Source organism: Centropristis striata, chromosome 6, assembly GCF_030273125.1.
Source record: "Centropristis striata isolate RG_2023a ecotype Rhode Island chromosome 6, C.striata_1.0, whole genome shotgun sequence".
Classification (NCBI taxonomy): Eukaryota; Metazoa; Chordata; class Actinopteri; order Perciformes; family Serranidae; genus Centropristis; species Centropristis striata.
The window spans coordinates 41434280-41452771 of record NC_081522.1 but is presented as its reverse complement, the minus strand read 5'-3'; the positions used below and the strand labels follow the sequence as shown (position 1 = coordinate 41452771).

The 18492-nt window shown below is 39.3% G+C and overlaps 1 protein-coding gene across 3 annotated transcripts; it reads left to right on the top strand.

Annotated features, from left to right (window-relative positions):
• The first annotated feature begins 6426 nt into the window (after nt 1-6426).
• Nucleotides 6427-16457, top strand: LOC131972870 (calcitonin-1-like). 3 transcript variants are annotated; one of them, XM_059334642.1, is made up of 5 exons: nt 6427-6532; nt 8118-8209; nt 9774-9908; nt 14020-14204; nt 15136-16457. In XM_059334642.1, the coding sequence occupies exons 2-4, from the start codon at nt 8124-8126 to the stop codon at nt 14177-14179; spliced, it is 381 nt and encodes a 126-aa protein (XP_059190625.1). In that variant the 5' UTR covers nt 6427-6532; nt 8118-8123; the 3' UTR covers nt 14180-14204; nt 15136-16457. The 3 variants fall into 3 exon arrangements, with proteins under 3 accessions (XP_059190625.1, XP_059190623.1, XP_059190624.1); XM_059334640.1 differs by lacking the exons at nt 14020-14204; nt 15136-16457 and adding an exon at nt 12776-13321; XM_059334641.1 differs by lacking the exons at nt 6427-6532; nt 14020-14204; nt 15136-16457 and adding an exon at nt 12776-13321 and having other exon boundaries at nt 8060-8209.
• The last annotated feature ends 2035 nt before the right edge of the window (nt 16458-18492 follow it).

Here is an 18492-nt window from a genome sequence, read left to right as displayed (position 1 = left end):
TTTTGTTTTATTTTTTAGATATATAGACATTTTGAGGCTGTGATCTGTTCCATGTATGTGTTGGAATGTATTGTTTTTATGCATTTAATACACAAAGACTGCAACCAAATTGCCAAGTTGGGACAAATAAACTAGACCTGAAGTCTGCTCCAGACTCTGAGATATATTATCTCTATGGAGTCTTATTGGGCTGTTTAGGCCATTTTTGAATCCTTTTCATCCTGCCTGTCCATACAAAGTAAAGCATATTAAGATCGTAACTCATAAGCACAAAAAACAAAAAAAATACTTGTTTTTTTAATATTTCAATATTAGGCTCAGATCAAAAATACGACATGGAAAAACGGGCACCAGGACTGAATCTGATTTTAATATTTAATTGGCCGGTTTTACGTTTTTTGTGTTATAATAAAAAACAAACAACAAAATAACCAGTCAATTTTTCATTATTTGATTTTTGATTGCCAATTAAAAATGGAAAGAACGAAAGATTCACAGATTAATTTGAATTGTGAGAACTGAATGTTCAGTTCCAAACTAATAAATTAAATTTCAAATTACAATTCAGAATCAGTTTTTTAATGCAATTATTCAAGTTATACAATTCAAATTAAAAAATAAATGATTCAAATTCAGTTTCTGGTGGCACATATTTCAGCCCGTACATACAGTGTGTACAGTAGACTGGATGGAGTGTGTGCAGATATTGAATCTGAACACGTTAACACACACAGAGTACTGCAGCCTCTGACACATACCTCAACATTTGAGCGTGTGCAGTGTGTATGTGCATGACACCATAGGCTCCTATACATCACCTGTTAACGAGCTCCGTCATTAGGTCTCACAGCAGCTCCGTCATATCAATAACACCATTCACCATCCGAGCTGCTTTCTGCTGCTACATTCACACAGCAGCTGCTGATTGGCCCGCTGGAGCCCAGCCATTAAGATGACATATAGCATGACGTCTGTTGTCGGCAGGAACACACAGCAGCAGCAGCAGCAGCTCTGCAGGAAGACACCTCACAAACACGAGGGAAACAGGACAAAAATATCTAAATTATCTGCCAATGGAAGAATAAAATGTGTCTTGTCAAGACTTCCCAAAACCAGTAAAAATATCTAATCTAATGAACCACAAATACCTTAGAATTAGTGTATTCTAACTGATAACAAGTGACTTTTTATTGGTTCTAATGAAATACACGTGACCTATTTTCTCAATATGTGTAAAAATATTCTTGAATTAATAATCAGTAAATGCTAGAGCCATCTTCACATTATGATATGATAGGCATTATATTTATAGAAACCAGCAAAGTCACACTAAAAACTAGTCAACTTTTCTTCACACAGCTACAAAGATTTTTATCTGGCTGCTTGTTTTAATATGTGAAGACGCAAAAAGACTACAAAAGACACAAAATGACTAAAAAAAGACACAAAATGACTAAAAAAGACTAAAAAAGAAACAAAATGACTAAAAAAAGACACAAAATGACAGAAAAAGACACAAACTGACTTTCTAGTTGTAAGTGTTGGTGAAGCAGCTTTGTAACTGTTGATATTCTAGTTTCCAGCATGTATTTACTCAGTATAGGTGATAAAATCTCAGTAACAAGCTGTAATATCTGATTTAGATCATTAAGGACCAAAACACTTCAAATAAGAGAAACAGTGGAAAATAAAAGATGCTGACTTAGAAGAACTATCTGATCAGACATTAATAAGCAGATATCCCCTTAACATATTTCCTCTTAGTTTAATGTTGAGTTGTTGCAGGGACCGTCATCATGTCCCCAGTAGTCCGTTACAGTAGGCTGGGCAGCGTGCTGGACTGATCTGGGCTTTAAAGGTTACCGTATTGACTGGATGCTCTGAAGTTTTTTCAGGAGCTGAAGGAGAAACTTTGGAGGCTCCCTCGGGTGAAGATGACCCAACAGAAACACCCACGCTGGAAATATGTACGTAAGCACCAACGTAGAGCTCAGATACAGAAATACAATATATAGACCCAGAGACACCGAGAGGACACGCTCTGGCAGGAAATAAAGACAGAAACGCTTCAAACTTCAGTTCAACTCTTAAGATCTTCACTCAGCAGAAACAGCCTTCCTGCTTTCTGTCTCTTCTACTTTATTGTTGCTTTATGTCAGAGCTCCAAAAACACCAGACAACTATGTAGAAAGTAAAAGATTGTGTTTATAAACATTATGTTATTAAGTTGGTCAATACATATACATTTATATATGGATGAGCTGATACGAGACTGAATGGTTGCAACAATGTTTTTGTAATTTCTTTGTGTGTTTTTTTCATGTGTCCAGGTTGGGACTCAGGTTGGACTCAGGTTGGACTCAGGTTGGACTCAGGTGGGACTCAGGTTGGACTCATGTTGGGACTCATGTTGGACTCAGGTTGGACTCAGGTTGGACTCAGGTTGGACTCAGGTCGGACTCAGGTCGGACTCAGGTCGGACTCAGGATGGGACTCAGGTTGGACTCAGGTTGGACTCAGGTTGGGACTCATGTTGGGACTCATGTTGGACTCGGGTTGGACTCAGGTTGGGACTCAGGTTGGACTCAGGTTGGACTAAGGTTGGACTCAGGTTGGGACTCATGTTGGACTCAGCTCTCAGGTTGGGACTCATGTTGGACTCAGGTTGGACTCAGGTTGGACTCAGGTTGGGACTCATGTTGGGACTCATGTTGGACTCGGGTTGGACTCAGGTTGGACTCAGGTTGGGACCTGGGTTGGACTCGGGTTGGACTCGGGTTGGACTCGGGTTGGACTCAGGTTGGATTCAGGTTGGACTCAGGTTGGACTCAGGTTGGGACTCATGTTGGACTCGGGTTGGACTCGGGTTGGACTCAGGTTGGACTCCGGTTGGACTCAGGTTGGGACTCGGGTTGGACTCGGGTTGGACTCAGGTTGGACTAAGGTTGGGACTCAGGTTGGACTCGAGTTGGACTCGGGTTGGGACTCGGGTTGGACTCAGGTTGGACTCAGGTTGGACTCAGGTTGGACTCAGGTTGGACTCCGGTTGGACTCAGGTTGGACTCAGGTTGGACTCAGGTTGGGACTCCGGTTGGACTCAGGTTGGGACTCGGGTTGGACTCGGGTTGGACTCAGGTTGGACTCAGGTTGGGACTCGGGTTGGACTCGGGTTGGGACTCGGGTTGGACTAAGGTTGGACTCAGGTTGGACTCAGGTTGGGACTCAGGATGGACTCAGGTTGGACTCAGGTTGGACTCAGGTTGGACTCAGGTTGGGACTCGGGTTGGACTCGGGTTGGACTCAGGTTGGACTCAGGTTGGGACTCGGGTTGGACTCAGGTTGGACTCGGGTTGGGACTCGGGTTGGACTAAGGTTGGACTCAGGTTGGACTCAGGTTGGGACTCAGGTTGGACTCAGGTTGGACTCAGGTTGGACTCAGGTTGGGACTCGGGTTGGACTCGGGTTGGACTCGGGTTGGGACTCGGGTTGGACTAAGGTTGGACTCAGGTTGGACTCAGGTTGGGACTCAGGTTGGACTCGGGTTGGACTCGGGTTGGACTCAGGTTGGACTCAGGTTGGGACTCATGTTGGACTCGCGTTGGACTCGGGTTGGACTCGGGTTGGACTCAGGTTGGACTCAGGTTGGACTCAGGTTGGGACTCGGGTTGGACTCGGGTTGGACTCGGGTTGGACTCAGGTTGGACTCAGGTTGGACTCAGGTTGGGACTCAGGTTGGGACTCAGGTTGGACTCAGGTTGGACTCAGGATGGACTCAGGATGGACTCCGGTTGGGACTCAGGTTGGACTCAGGTTGGACTCAGGTTGGACTCAGGTTGGACTCAGGTTGGTGGTTTGTCTGCAGAGAGCTGCAGCTGTCTGGTCTGCAGTGATTTAGAGTCTGACACGCTGAGCCTCCAGGCTCAATAGCACTAAAAGGCTCATCCTGTCTAATGGGGTTCCTCTATGACGCAGACAAGGAGAGCAGACCCCTCCCCTCCTTTACTCTGACATATAACACACACACACACACACACACACACACACACACACCTACTGTACAGACATTCATTTAGTCCCCTGTGCAGAGACACACTCTACACTGTAAAAAAATTCTGTAGATTTTAGGGTGAAAAACTGTTAAACCATGACAGTAAAAGACGTAAAATGATAAATGAGTTAATTCAGTTTCAGTAACAATGAAACACTGTAAATATATAAATCAGCCAAAACAGTATTTTTTAACAGGTTTTTAAAAAAAAATACATTACTCCACTGTAAAATACTCTGTAATATGTATTTAACGTAATATATATACAAGCATCACTGTAATTTTTGCATTTATTTTTTGTAAAAAACACTTTTTCTCACTGTTAAATGTACTTAACACCATATCTCTAACAGAAATATACTGTAATATTTAATGGTAAAATCTTTAATTTATGCAGCATTTATAAAGTATTTTCTGGTCAATTATATGACAGAACAGCATTTCTTTTGATGGAAAAATATTTTATTTTTACGGTAAAAAATTTAATAAAATGTCAATATTAAACGTGAAGTCAACAGTGCCAGAGTTTTTTTTTTGTGTGTGTTTTTTTTGTCATTTTTTGTGTTTTTTATGTGTGTTTGTGTTTGTTTTTTGTAATTTGTGTGGGGTTTTTTTGTATTTTGATTATGTTTTCGGTGTGTTTTGAGTGTGTTTGTAAGTGTTTAGTGTTTTTTTGTGTGTGTTTTTTTGTAATTTTTGTGTGTTTTTTTGTATTTTTATTATGTTTTGCTGTTTTTTTTTTACCGTACAAACAACAGGTTTTTTTGTTTTTTTTACAGTGTGATGAAAAGGAACGGAGCACGACCAACAGTTGTTGTGTAATTGCTGCTGAGAAACGTCTCTTGTCTCTCGGAGGCTGTCATCGATTGGTCCCAGACAACTCGTTTACTCAGTGTGTGGGAGGAGCAGGGATCATTACTGGAGCCACTGGGTTTCACTTTATTAACTCACTGTGGTTTGATGCTCCGCTGCAGGAGCAGGAGGAGGAGCAGGAGCAGGAGGAGGAGGAGGAGGAGCAGGAGGAGGAGGAGGAGCAGGAGGAGCAGGAGGAGCAGGAGGAGGAGGAGGAGGAGGAGGAGGAGCAGGAGCAGGAGGAGGAGGAGCAGGAGCAGGAGGAGGAGGAGGAGGAGGACGCTGTCACACCTCATACTGTCACTGATCCACACCACTAATATGTTTATGGTAAAAAACACACAATTAACCCGCTGGAGCTATTTGGTCCATTTTTGAATCCTTTTCATGTCTTTGTAAGTCATTTTGTGTCTTTTTTGGTCATTTTGTGTCTTTTTTAAATCATTTTGTGGGGTATTTTTTGGTCTTTTTGTGGGTTTTTTTGGTCATTTTGTGTCTTTTTTTGGTAATTGTGTGTCTTTTTTTGTCATTTTGTGTCTTTTTCTGTCTTTTTTTGGTCATTTTGTGTCTTTTTTAGTCCTTTAGTCCAACATAAAATGTGATTTTGAATCTTTTTTTTTAACTGTCAAAACACTATCATGCTCCATAAAGAATTGTAAATGTGTCAAATGTGACCAAAGGTGTCAAATCTAGCATATAAGAGGGTTCCATCCAGTTCTATCATTTGATACTAAATCTATTTGAGCTTGTCTCCAGTTTTACTTGGTATATCATCATCAAACTGAAACTGGCCTCATGGAGTTTACAGCCAGAACTTTAGAGGTAAATGTACAGTAGGGCTCCACGCTGCTTTGTTTTCTAGTCTGATGGAGGCAACAAGTCTTGTGGAGACTTTACAGGGTTAAAACCAGAGAAAAGATAAAAGCTGCTCATTCTTTCATAGTTTAGTTTGGAACATAGAGTCTCCGTTCACTCATTGGTTGTGGAGGATCACATCATATATCCCAGATTACATAAGTGAGTGTGTTGTGCTGCTCAGTGGTTATGAATGGAGCAGTGCGTCACCGTGTAGTGAAGGTCCCTCCCCAGCAGAGGGCCCCGCCCTGCCACAGCTGAGCCTGGAGGCTGGGGGCCCTTATCGATCTGCCATTTGAGATATAGCATGCAATGTAACATTTTTGGAAGGTTCTTCAAATATTTATTGCTGGTGATGCTTCTGCACAGACACCAGTGTTGCTCTGCCTCCTATCTCATTAATGACATCAATGCAAATGGGGGCCAGCGAGCGGTCCAAAGGACTGAAGGATTTTGTGAATGGAGCACTTAGTGACTGGAGGATGACGTCAGCGCTGAAGCCATCGCCCTTATTAGTGAGCCGGGGCCGAGGGGAGGCGTCCCATTGGCTCGCCACAGCATCAGAGCCACGCCATTGGCCGCCGGCGGATAATTAAACACCTACACAGTCAATGCACAAATCCAAGTGGTGGATATAAAGCTGAGCGTTGGCGCTGCACGCTACAGAATCAAAGAAGAGTTGTTGAGCTGCAAGTTGAAACACAAACTTGTTGTGTTTTGCATAGAGAGACATAGAGATATATATTTATTTTTTTTGCTGGGTGATTATCACTGAAGGTAAGTGATGACTTTTAATGTTGGACGACGTGTTGGACGGACTCTCAATGTACCATTTGAATCTGTTCGGATCAGAGGGATGGTAGACTGGGGGGACGTGGTTCTGTTGGTAATGGGACTGGAGAGGGGCCACTGGGGGGTCACCAGGACCAGAACCAGGACCAGAACCAGGACCAGAACCAGCAGAACCAGAACCAGAAGCTTCTCTGTGAGGCTCCAGAGGCCAAAATCTGACAGACAGAAAGAGAAAAATGGGAAGAAAAAGGGAGGAAAACAGAAAGAAAGTGAAGAAAAGCAAGTGAAGAAGGGGAAGGGAAGATGGACAGGAGGTGTGTGTGTGTGTGTGTGTGTGTGTATGTATGTGTGTGTATGTGTGTGTGTGTGTGTGTGTGTGGCAGCTCATTACACTAATGCACTGGTCCCTCAGGGAGTTGGCAGGCTCTCCTCCCTCTCCACCTCCTCCTCTTCCTCCTCCATGCATCCAGTCTAGGACCCCCACCTACCCTAACACACACACACACACACACACACACACACACACACACACACACTGACAGGCGTGTCAGAGTGGGGACCTGCGGCGTAGAGAGGACTACCTGTCCTGAGCTCCTGCTGGATGTTTTTTGGAGGAACAGAGTGTTTTTTTAAAGGAGAAGAAGAGTAGAGGGGGCTCAGTGTTTAGAGTGTTTTTAGGGGTTTTTTAGGGGAGTGTGTGTGTGTGTGTGTGTGTGTGTGTGTGTGTGTGTGTGTGGAGGTAACAGTGAGGATGTGCAGCAGGGGAGCGGAGAGAAATGACAGCAAGCTGAGATGTGGGAAGAGAAGATTCACCTCTCTGGGAAGTGACAAGACGGCAAAAAGGTTTGTTAAAAACCAGATCAAACAGTAAATCTGAGGGAAATGATCTTTAGCATGGACAGATAATTTACCTTGACAAGATTTATTAAATTAAGATTATTAAATCTAGAAATAAGCATGTTGATCACTTAAAATAATAAATTAACTCTTAAAACAAGATTAATTATCCAACACTTCTGCTCGGGCCGGTTCATCGCTGCTGGCAGCTTTGTCTTTTGGGGTCATTTTATGATCAAAAGAAGATGTAAAAAGACACAAAATGACCAAAAAAAGACAAAAGTTTTTTTTTTATCTTGGTCAGAACCAAATAATCATCAGGTCACTCTGCTCGGGCCAGTTCATCACTGCTGGCAGCTTTACTTTATCTGGTTTAAGAGTTAATTTATTATTTTAAGTGTTCAACATGCTTATTAAATTAAACTAAATTATCTGTCCATGCAGCAAGATCATTTCCCTCAGATTTACTGTTTGATCTGGTTTTTAGACAAACCTTTTTGCCGTGTGTCACTACCCAGAGAGGTGAATCGTCTCTTCCATTTCTTCTCAGTTTGCTCTTATTTCTCTCCTGCTGTTTTTAGACGCACCTTTTTTGTTTTTGCAGTGAAGAAGCTCCTTTTTTACTCTTGTTGTTCCCACCAGAACCAGAAGATGAGAGTATGTTGTAGATGTCTGGATGGTTTAGTGTTTGCCGTGTGAAGTGACAGTGACGTGGTGTCTCTCTGTGCTGCAGGGGAACATGGTTATGTTGAAGATCTCGGCTCTCCTCGTTGCCTACGCCCTGGTCATTTGCCAGATGTACTGCTCACAAGCCGCCCCCGCCAGGTGAGACGCTCCACACTCACACTTTCAACTCACAGATGATTTTTACAGCAGCTTGAAATGTGGAAAAAAAAAACAGAAAAAACGGACGGAAAATTCCCCGGTTGTTCCCCAGATTTAAGAGCAACTAGTGGAAAAGACAAACGGCATTTCAGGAGTTAAAAATCATTTCTACTGCTGGAAAAATCTCAAAAGATGAGGAGAAATCTGCAGAACTTAAAATATACTAATATAAGAATTTATGATGCAGCGTTTTGTTCCTTTGCATGAGCAGAAAGAAATGAAATGAAAAGGCTCGGATGAGAATGATTACACTGACAATTATCTGTTTCTTACCAAGATATAAAAAACTTTAGATTTAGAAGTGTTAGATCATTGATCTTGTTTTAAGAGTTAATTTATTATTTTAAGTGTTCAACATGCTTATCTCTAGATTTAATAATCTTAATTTAATAAATCTTGTCAAGGTAAATTATCTGTCCATGCAGCAAAATCATTTCCCTCAGATTTACTGTTTGATCTGGTTTTAGACACTCCTTTTTTTTAAGCGTATATTCAAATTATTAATTATTTTACATATTGATCAACAAACCTTTGCTCATTTTCATTCTTAGAGGAACTTAATGTTTATTTTATTAACTAATCTGTGGACAATAAAAAGGATTTTAGAGCATCAGAGAAATAATCTCTGAATCCTTTTATCGAGTTCAAAGTGAAGAATATATGTAATAAAATCTTTCATCTTAATGGGAAAAATAATAATCTAAATCCCCTAAATTTAATTTCTGAATCAACATTTGATATTTTCTCCTGTTTAGTATTTCTAGAGAGTTAAAAAGGAAGAATGGAAACCAAAGATTGGAAGGAGAAAGGTGTAATTCCCTTCAGGGGAGATAAATGACACTATATATTTATATATATTTTTATATAAGCTGCGTTCAGCCCCCCCCCCCCCCCCCCCCCCTCCGCTCCGTTCCCATGAAGATATCGATTTAATAATAAATCTGAAGCTGGTTGACATCAGACGCCACTCTCCTCAGATTGTTTCAGCCTGTTGGCCGGAGCCTCCATCAGACGTCATCTCCCTCCACCGGACCCCCAACCCCCCATACACCCCTATACACCACCTCCACCCTAGCACACACACACACACACACACACACACACACACACACACACACACACACACACACACCACCTCCACCCTAACACACACACACTCACTGCAAAAAAGGTGTCTAAAAACCAGATCAAACAGTAAATCTGAGGGAAATGATCTTGCTGCATGGACAGATAATTTACCTTGACAAGATTTATTAAATTAAGATTATTAAATCTAGAAATAAGATAAATTATCTAACACTTCTATATCTAAAGTTTTTTTTGTCTTTTTGTGACCAAAAAAAGACCAAAAAAGACACAAAAAAGACCAAAAGATCGTACAGTTCATCACTGCTGGCAGCTTTAATTTATCTGGCTTTTAGACCTTTTTAACTCCTTTTAGCTGCAGGCGATAATTAATTCAAGCAAAGGATTTAATGTTTAATGTTTAATCTCTAATCTACAGACCGGGTCTAGAGTCCATGTCAGACCGAGTCACGCTCACGGACTACGAGGCGCGGAGGTTACTCAACGCCATCGTCAAGGAGTTTGTGCAGATGACGGCGGAGGAGCTGGAGCAGCAGGCGACTGAAGGAAACAGGTACACGACACCACAAACACACTTCTTTATGATTATTAAAGCAGTTTACCCTCCAGGGAACGGAAACAGATCTGACTAGAGCAGTGGTTCCCAAACCGTTTACACTGAGCCCCCCTTTTATATCTAAAACATCCTGTCAGCCCCCTGGTGGGCTCCACACAGCAAGCCAGACTGGTCTCGTCATATTTTTTCATCTTTGTTTTTTGTATTTGTAATATTTGGAGTATAGTGGGGCAGATAACCAGAAGGATTGTGCATTTTATGATCAAAGCGTCAAATTTGGTTGTAGCCAAAGACATATAGAACAAAATTAGATGTGGAGGCACGACGAGTTTTCAATATGGCCGCCAGTAACGACTGTTTTTAGATGAAATTCCACATTAACGATAGATAATATGTGATAGAAACATAAAGCTTGGTACGTTTATAGCCAGAGACAGGGGGAACATGTGGAGGGATCAAGACTTTTCAATATGACAAAATTTAGATGTGGAGGCACGACAAATTTTCAATATGGCAGCCATTTTTCAAGATGGCCGCCAGTGACGACTGTTTTTAGATTAAATTCCACATTAACAATAGATAATAGGTGATAGAAACATAAAGTTTGGTACAATTATAGCCAAAGACATGGGGAACATGTGGAGGGATCAAGACTTTTCAATATGGTGGCCATTTTTCAGAATGACCATTTTTCAAAATTTTTCAAAATGGCCACCAGTGAAGACAGTTTTTAGATGAAATTTCACATTAACAATAGATCATAGGTGATAGAAAAAAATACAGTTTGGTACAATTATAGCCAGACACATGGGGAACATGTGGAGGGATCAAGACTTTTCAATATGGCAGCCATTTTTCAAGATGGGAACCAGTGACAACTGTTTATAGATAAATAATATATAAGAGATTTCACATTAACAATGGATAATGTGTAATATAAGCATCAAATTTGGTGCCGTTGTGGCCAAATACTATAAATATAATAATAAATACTATATATAAACTTTATGTTTCTATCACCTATTATCTATTTTTAATGTGAAATTTAATCTAAAAACAGTCGTCACTGGTGCCATCTTGAAAATGCCCGCATATTGAAAATTTGTCGTGCCTCCACATCTAATTTTGTTCTTTACATCTTTGGCTAAGTGTACCAAATTTGACGCTTTGATCATAAAATGCACAATCCTTCTATCACTTCTAGCTGAGCTGCTCCACTAGTAGAGTCCTGATCTGATTTAGCTTTTACCACCATTGGATAACAATTAAATTATTTCTGTTTAGCCTTGCCAAGCCCCCCCTTTTATAACCCCCCAGCCCCCCAGTTTGGGAACCACTGGACTAGAGCGTGTGACATTAAAGGGTAAGAGCTCGTCTCTGTCTTCTATTCTGGTTTCTGTTAACTCGGAGCTGAAGATGAATCTTTCTTAGCGCCCCACTTGGGTTCAATCAGCCGTAGAGGTATGTACTAACCAGCTGACTAAACAAGAGAAAAACAGATTATATTTCCAAGAAAAGATGTCAAATGAAAGAAGGGATCCCTCTCTGTCGTGGCCCTGCTCCCTCCCGCATGGATGAGTTGACTGTGAGTCTGTTTGAGCGGGACTCTTCCTGCTGCCTGCCGGGCATGAGAGCAGAGAATGGCTAACGGAGGAGACATAATGTGCATGATGAAGTGAGGAAGAGTTGCATGACAGAGAGGAAGGAAGAACTGGTTTCTGTTTGTTCTGTGGGTGTAAACGATGTGAGGAGAGACTGGGAGCATGAGACGGTTTCTCTGGTGGAGGGAGGGAGGGAGAGCATGATGAGGGAGGGAGAGGCTTTATCTTTACTTTTGGATGGCATGAGACAGAAACGCATGAAAGGAATGGAGAGTGAATGGATAAACAGATGAAGATGTTTTATTTTTACTTTTGGATGCACTATAAAAAATGTCTGTAGGTTTTAGGGTGAAAAACTGCTAAATCATGACAGTTAAAGACGTAAAATGATAAATGAGTTAATTCAGTTTCAGTCACAATGAAATACTGTAAATGTTTATATCAGCCAAAACTGTAATTTTTATAGTTTTGTTTTTTTTAAATAAATTACTCCATTGTAAAATACTCTGGCACCGTGTTTGTAGCAACAACTATACTGTTATATATATACAAGCATCATTTTTGCATTTATTTTCAGTTTTTAAACACTAAACACCATATCTCTAACAGAAATATACTGTAATATATAAACAAACTTGAATATCATGAATAAAGATGAAAGTAGCAATAGACAAAAACTCAAATTTTGGAGAAAAATAAATCCGATATTCTTTGAGATTAAAACCGGTAAATTTACGAGTAAAAAAAATAATATTTTCTGAGATTTTAGATGCAAATTTAAGTGAAAGCAACTGATATTCTGAGATGAAGTTTAAATGTGTTGTTAAAGTGATGCTTGTATATATATTACAGTATATTTTGTTACAAACATGGTGCCAGAGTTTTTTACGGTGGAGTAATGTATACAGCTGCTGTTTTTACCATAAAAACAGCAGCTGTTTTTTTACAGTGTAGTGTGCCTCACACGGGGCACCAAAATAAAAATGTAAAAACTACAGTTTTGTTTGATATAAACATTAACAGTGTTTCATTGTTACTGAAACTGAATTAACCCATTTATCATTTTTACTGTCATGGTTTAGCAGTTCTTCACCCTAAAAACACCAGTTATTTTTTTCCAGTGTGGCATGAGACAGAAAGGCATGAGAGGCCAGAGTGTGAGTGGACAGACAGACAGTTTGAAGACGTGCATGTCCTGCCTGATGACTATGAGCCTGTCTCTCTGCATGTCTGTCTTCTTGTGTCCCCTTGTGTCCCCGACAGCATGGACAGGCCTCTGGCCAAGCGCTGCTCCAACCTCAGCACCTGTGTGTTGGGCAAACTGTCTCAGGAGCTGCACAAGTTGCAGACGTTCCCTCGTACGAACGTGGGAGCGGGAACGCCCGGGAAGAAGCGCAGTGCGCCGCAGAGCGACAGCTATGCAAGCTACGGCGAGACGTTTGACAGCATCTAATACCAGCCTCCGTTACCTTTTACTGCATCTCCTCCTCCATCCTGTGTCCCAGTGCATGCTGGTCCTACCTGAAAACTACCTTTTTACTGCTTTATTTCCTCCTTCTCCCTGGTTTCTTTCTTTGGGCAGAGAATGATTTTAGTTCCAGACAATCAGACTTATTTTCCATTAATGTATCCAGGAGCCATCCGTCCGTCTCTGTGTTTGAGTCATCTGATGGCGTTAAAAGCCCCTTAAAACTGAGACAGATCACTGAATCCAACCGTTAATAAATGATCCACTCATGCGACACCATGTTTCTTGTTCAATAAACATATTTTTCTACCAGGAAGCCTTAGCTCATCTTCATTCTCAGGGTTCACTTAGTCACACTGCTGCAAAAAAAAAAGGTGTGTCTTAAAAAACCCCAGATAAAAACACTCTGCTCGGGCCAGTTCATCGCTGCTTGCAGCTTTAATTTATCTGGTTTTAAGAGTTAATTTCTTATTTTAAGGAAAATTTTTCCTGTTTTCCTGACTATTTTTTTTCAGGTTTTTTTACATTTTTTTTTTCAGTTTTTCTGACATTTTTTTTCTGTTTTCTGACAATTTTTTTTCCTTTTTTCTGTTTTTCAGAGTAATTCTCTCCAGTTTTTCAAACTATTTTTTGTTTTTTATTAAATCTAGAAATAAGCATGTTGAACACTTAAAAGAAGAAATTAACTCTTAAAACAAGATAAATTATCTAACACTTCTAAATCAAATTTTTTTTTCATCTTGGCAAGAACCAGATCATTTCCCTCAGATTTAGTGTTTTATCTGGTTTTTAAACACCTTTTTTTGCGTTGTGGTTCTTTATGAACATAAATAGATTTTAGAGAATCCTCGTCCAGTTCAAAGGTAAGAAAAACCACCAACGGAATAAAAAATATGCCATTAAGCCTGCAGGGTTGATGCATATTTTCCCCTGTGTGTTTCTCTGTGAGATGCAGAAATACTTGATGTGTTGTTGGTGTTTTGTGGCTGAATGTGGCATCAGATGTGTCCGTTAACCCTCGTTTGCTCTCCTGAAGCAGCGTTACAGCACAGAAGCGAGCCTGCAACACGGCGACCTGCGTCACTCACCGCCTGGCCGACTTCCTCAGCCGGTCGGGGGGGATGGGCAACAGCAACTTCGTCCCCACCAACGTCGGCGCCAAGGCCTTCGGACGGCGGAGGAGAAGCGTCCAGATGTGAGACGCAAACCTGCAGGGTTGACACGGTGAGGACACACTCTATTATACTGCAGAAAGTCAGGTTAAATATCTTATATCAATGTTAGATCAAGAGGATATCTGATTACGGCGAGGAAAAGACCCATTCTGATGCTTTTATACTGTAAAAAGTAATTAAATATGTTAGATCAATGTTAGATCAAGAGGATATCTGATTATTTATTGTCTTGGTCAGCCGTTTTTATTTTAGACTGTTTGACTTGTTTGAAGTGTTTTGGTCCTTAATGATCTAAATCAGATATTACAGCTTGTTACTGAGATTTTATCACCTATACTGAGTAAATACATGCTGGAAACTAGAATATCAACAGTTACAAAGCTGCTTCACCAACACTTACAACTAGAAAGGCATTTTGTCTCTTTTTGTTGTCATTTTGTTTATTTTTTAGTCTTTTTGTGACTAAATATGTAATTTTACATCTTTTTGGGATAATTTTACATCTTTTTTGGGGTAATTTTTAGGGCTGCAACTAACGATTATTTTCATTATCGATTATTTAAACGATTCATCAATTAGCTGTTTGGTCAATAAAATGTATAAAAATATCCAATTATTGGATTATCAAAATAGTTAATTAATTAATTTAATAATCGATTATTGTTCGATTAATTGAATAATTGTTGCAGCTCTAGTAATTTTACATCTTTTTTGGGGGTATTTTAACATCTTTTTGGGGTAATAATTAATGCAGCTCTACATTTAATCAAAGTTGGCTTTAGAACAATGTATTTATTCAATTCAATTCAAACAACTTTATAATAGGGCAATTCAGTTTGCAGTCTCCAGTCAGATATTATAGATATTTATCTGTTTATTTGATGAAAAAAGACTTTGAGTTGGTCGTGTGATGGTTTGTTCATGGGATAATGTATTTAAAAAGCTTTTACATTTAAAGTCTGTCTGTGTTTTTCTTTCAGAGGTTGAAATCAGACGAGAAAACATCAGAAAAAAACCTGAGAACAAAAATCAACAAAAACAAAAAAGAAGTCAAGCAGGAAACAAACAGTGAACTGGCCCTTTATCCATTCCTCATGTTCTTCTGGAGAAAAAGAATAAAAAGAGAAGAAGACGCCACAGGACTCGTCCCCATCTCATCCTGTTAGTGAAACCTTTTGCTTTCAGCAGAATAAGAGAAAAAAAAGAGAAAAAAAGCACTTTAGTTTGTGAACAAATGAACTGATAAAACATGCTGATGTTCCTCTTTTTATACATCAAAGAATCATTGGAAATAAAATGAAAGCTGCAGCGGATTTCACCTGATTCTCTCCTCCTTTACCTGCTAACAGCATATCCACCCATCCATCTATCCCTCTATCCCTCTATCTATCATCTACCCATCCATCTATCCCTCCATCCCTCCATCCATCCATCCATCCATCCATCTCACACTGTAAAAAGGTCTAAAACCAGATCAAACAGTAAATCTGAGGGAAATGATCTTGCTGCATGGACAGATAATTTACCTTGACAAGATTTATTAAATTAAGATTATTAAATCTAGAAATAAGCATGTTGAACACTTAAAATAAGAAATTAACTCTTAAAACCAGATAAATGATCTAACACTTCTAAATCTAAAGTTTTTTAAAAAAAATCTCAAATTATTTGCAGTGTGTCGGCTCTTTCCGTGGAGGATATTGAAGATCTCTATCTATTCAGAACCTTGATAACAGGTCTTTCTAAATCTAAAGTTGTTTTTTTTATGTTGGTAAGAACCAAATAATTGTCAGTTCATCACTGCTGGCAGCTTTACTTTATCTGGTTTTAAGAGTTAATTTCTTATTTTAAGTGTTCAACATGCTTATTTCTAGATTTAATAATCTGAATTTCATAAATCTTGTCAAGGTAAATTATCTGTCCATGCAGCAAGATCATTTCCCTCAGATTTACTGTTTTTAGACACACCTTTTTACAGTGCATCCATCCCTCCATCCCTCCATCCCTCCTCCATCCCTCCATCCCTCCATCCCTCCATCCGTCCCTCTATCTCTCCTCCGAGGGTCCCTGTAATCCAGGGGGACCCGTTAACGATCAGCCTGCCCAAGGCCCCGCCCACCACGGCTGTTGTCTTGTGCCTTGATGTAGAAACTATTTACATGAACATGATTGTACAGTTCTGTTGAAGAAGACGAGCGAGGACGAAGAGAACGAAGATTAACAGATTAATATTGTAAACAATATTGTGAAAAAAAACAAAACAAATTTCAGCAAGATTAAAATGTATTTTAGATACACTCGGGTTTGGGGTACTTGTGTTGTTCTTCAAAAGGTTTTTCAGAAAGACGTGGAGATATTCTATAACCAGAGGCTTATATTTATACATTAACTAATGCTAATAAAGTGAAGCTCACATACATATTATATGACATTATATTTGTAAGTTATTGGTTTGGAAACAATAGGGAAACAACACACATCTTTAATTGATCAGGATATTAAATATGCAGCGAGGGTCTGCAGGAGTTTCTGACACACAGCAGCATGAAATGTTCCCCAACATGATGATCAGAGGAGAATAATAAACTGCATGGGTTATTGCTTAATAAAAGGCAGAAAACCTGCAGTCAGACTGGTTCTTCTTCAGCTGCACACTGAAAAATACAAGTAATTAATCACTAGAATAAAGAAATACATGCTGGAAACAAGTCAAATTATAGTAAATGTTTCTTTGTAAGATCTCTTTAAATAAGTAAAAATATCTAGAAACTGGAAAAACAATGATGTCTTAAAATAAATCAAAATATACTTATTTTGAGCAATTATGGCTTGAAAAGATTGACTGTAGTAACATTAAAATAAACCAGAAATACTTGAAACTAGCACGTTTTTTTCTCATTCCAGTATCTGTGGGTAGATACTGGTGGTAGAAAATACTTTAGAAATATCATTTAAACTTCATGCAACTAAAACTCTCAACTGGAGCCAATATTTTAGGTAAAAACTCACCATATTCAACAGTTGAATAGATTGAAAAACATTAAAAAGCTCACAATGTCAATCCTAAAAACAAGTCTTTACACCAGACTAAATCCCTGTGAAGAGGTTATTCACTCATTTAGTTACAAAAAGACACATGTTGTTAAAATAAGCTCATGAAGCTATGGTCAGTAGGTAAATTATACTCAGAACAAGATAATTAAGATACTATTGATAGATAGAAGAAGAAAATACTTAGATTCATGTTTTTTGCGGTGTAGAGGAGGTTCATTAATGCACAGCTTCACTAAGAGTTTCTATGAAACACTCATCATGACTCAGCTGATTGTGAAATCAATCTTCTCTCATCAGTTAGAGAGTCACAGAGAGCAGCTGAACGCTGAACTCTCCCACAGAGGAAACAGGGCCTTAAACACATCATCATCTAGATCATGTTAAAGTTCAGGATAATATTTATAATGGATCCAATCCAGAAACACAGTTATCATAAAAACTACCATAGAAACACAGAGAACAGAAACAGTGAAATACGATATTCTGCCACAGAAACAGTCGAGTTCATCTCAAAGATCGAAATATCTACACACTGGATACAACATGCCAACAGTTAACATAATTCGTCTAAAAAATGGAATTAACCATGAAAATGACTCCATAGATTAATATATAAGTAGACAAATAGATAAGAAGATAAATATAACTCACCCAATAGATGTTCATATGATCTTCATAGAGTTCATATTAATATCTACAGCAGGGCTCTCAAACGCAAATTACCTGGGGGCCACTGGAGGCAGTATCAACGTGACCAAAAAAAGACAAAAAATGATCGAAAAAGGACACAATTACAAAAAAGACACAAAATGACTGAAAAAAACACTAAATTACTTTAGAAAGACACAAAATTATTTTTAAAAAGATACAAAATGACCAAAAACAGTAATTAAAGGGACCTTCCACACACAACACGGTAAAGTGCCATTCATATAAAACTCACATTAAACTTTCATATCAAGGTGGGGGCCACAAAATATCGTCACAAGGGCCACAATTGGCCCGCGGGCCGCCAATTAGAGACCCCTGATCTATAGAATACAACAAGTATTTTAACATACAATTTAACATACATCACACACTGAACTCTTCTAAACTTTAAGGACAGAGAACATCTAAAAAAGCTTCAGAAATGTAACTTGATGAGAACAGGAGCCATAACTGAAGGTTTCTGCTCTGCAGGAGGATCCGCTCTTTATTTTATGATATCTGGACATTAATGAGGAGCATATTCACTGCAAAAACATGAAGTTACCAAGTATCTTATTCTTCTATCTATCAAT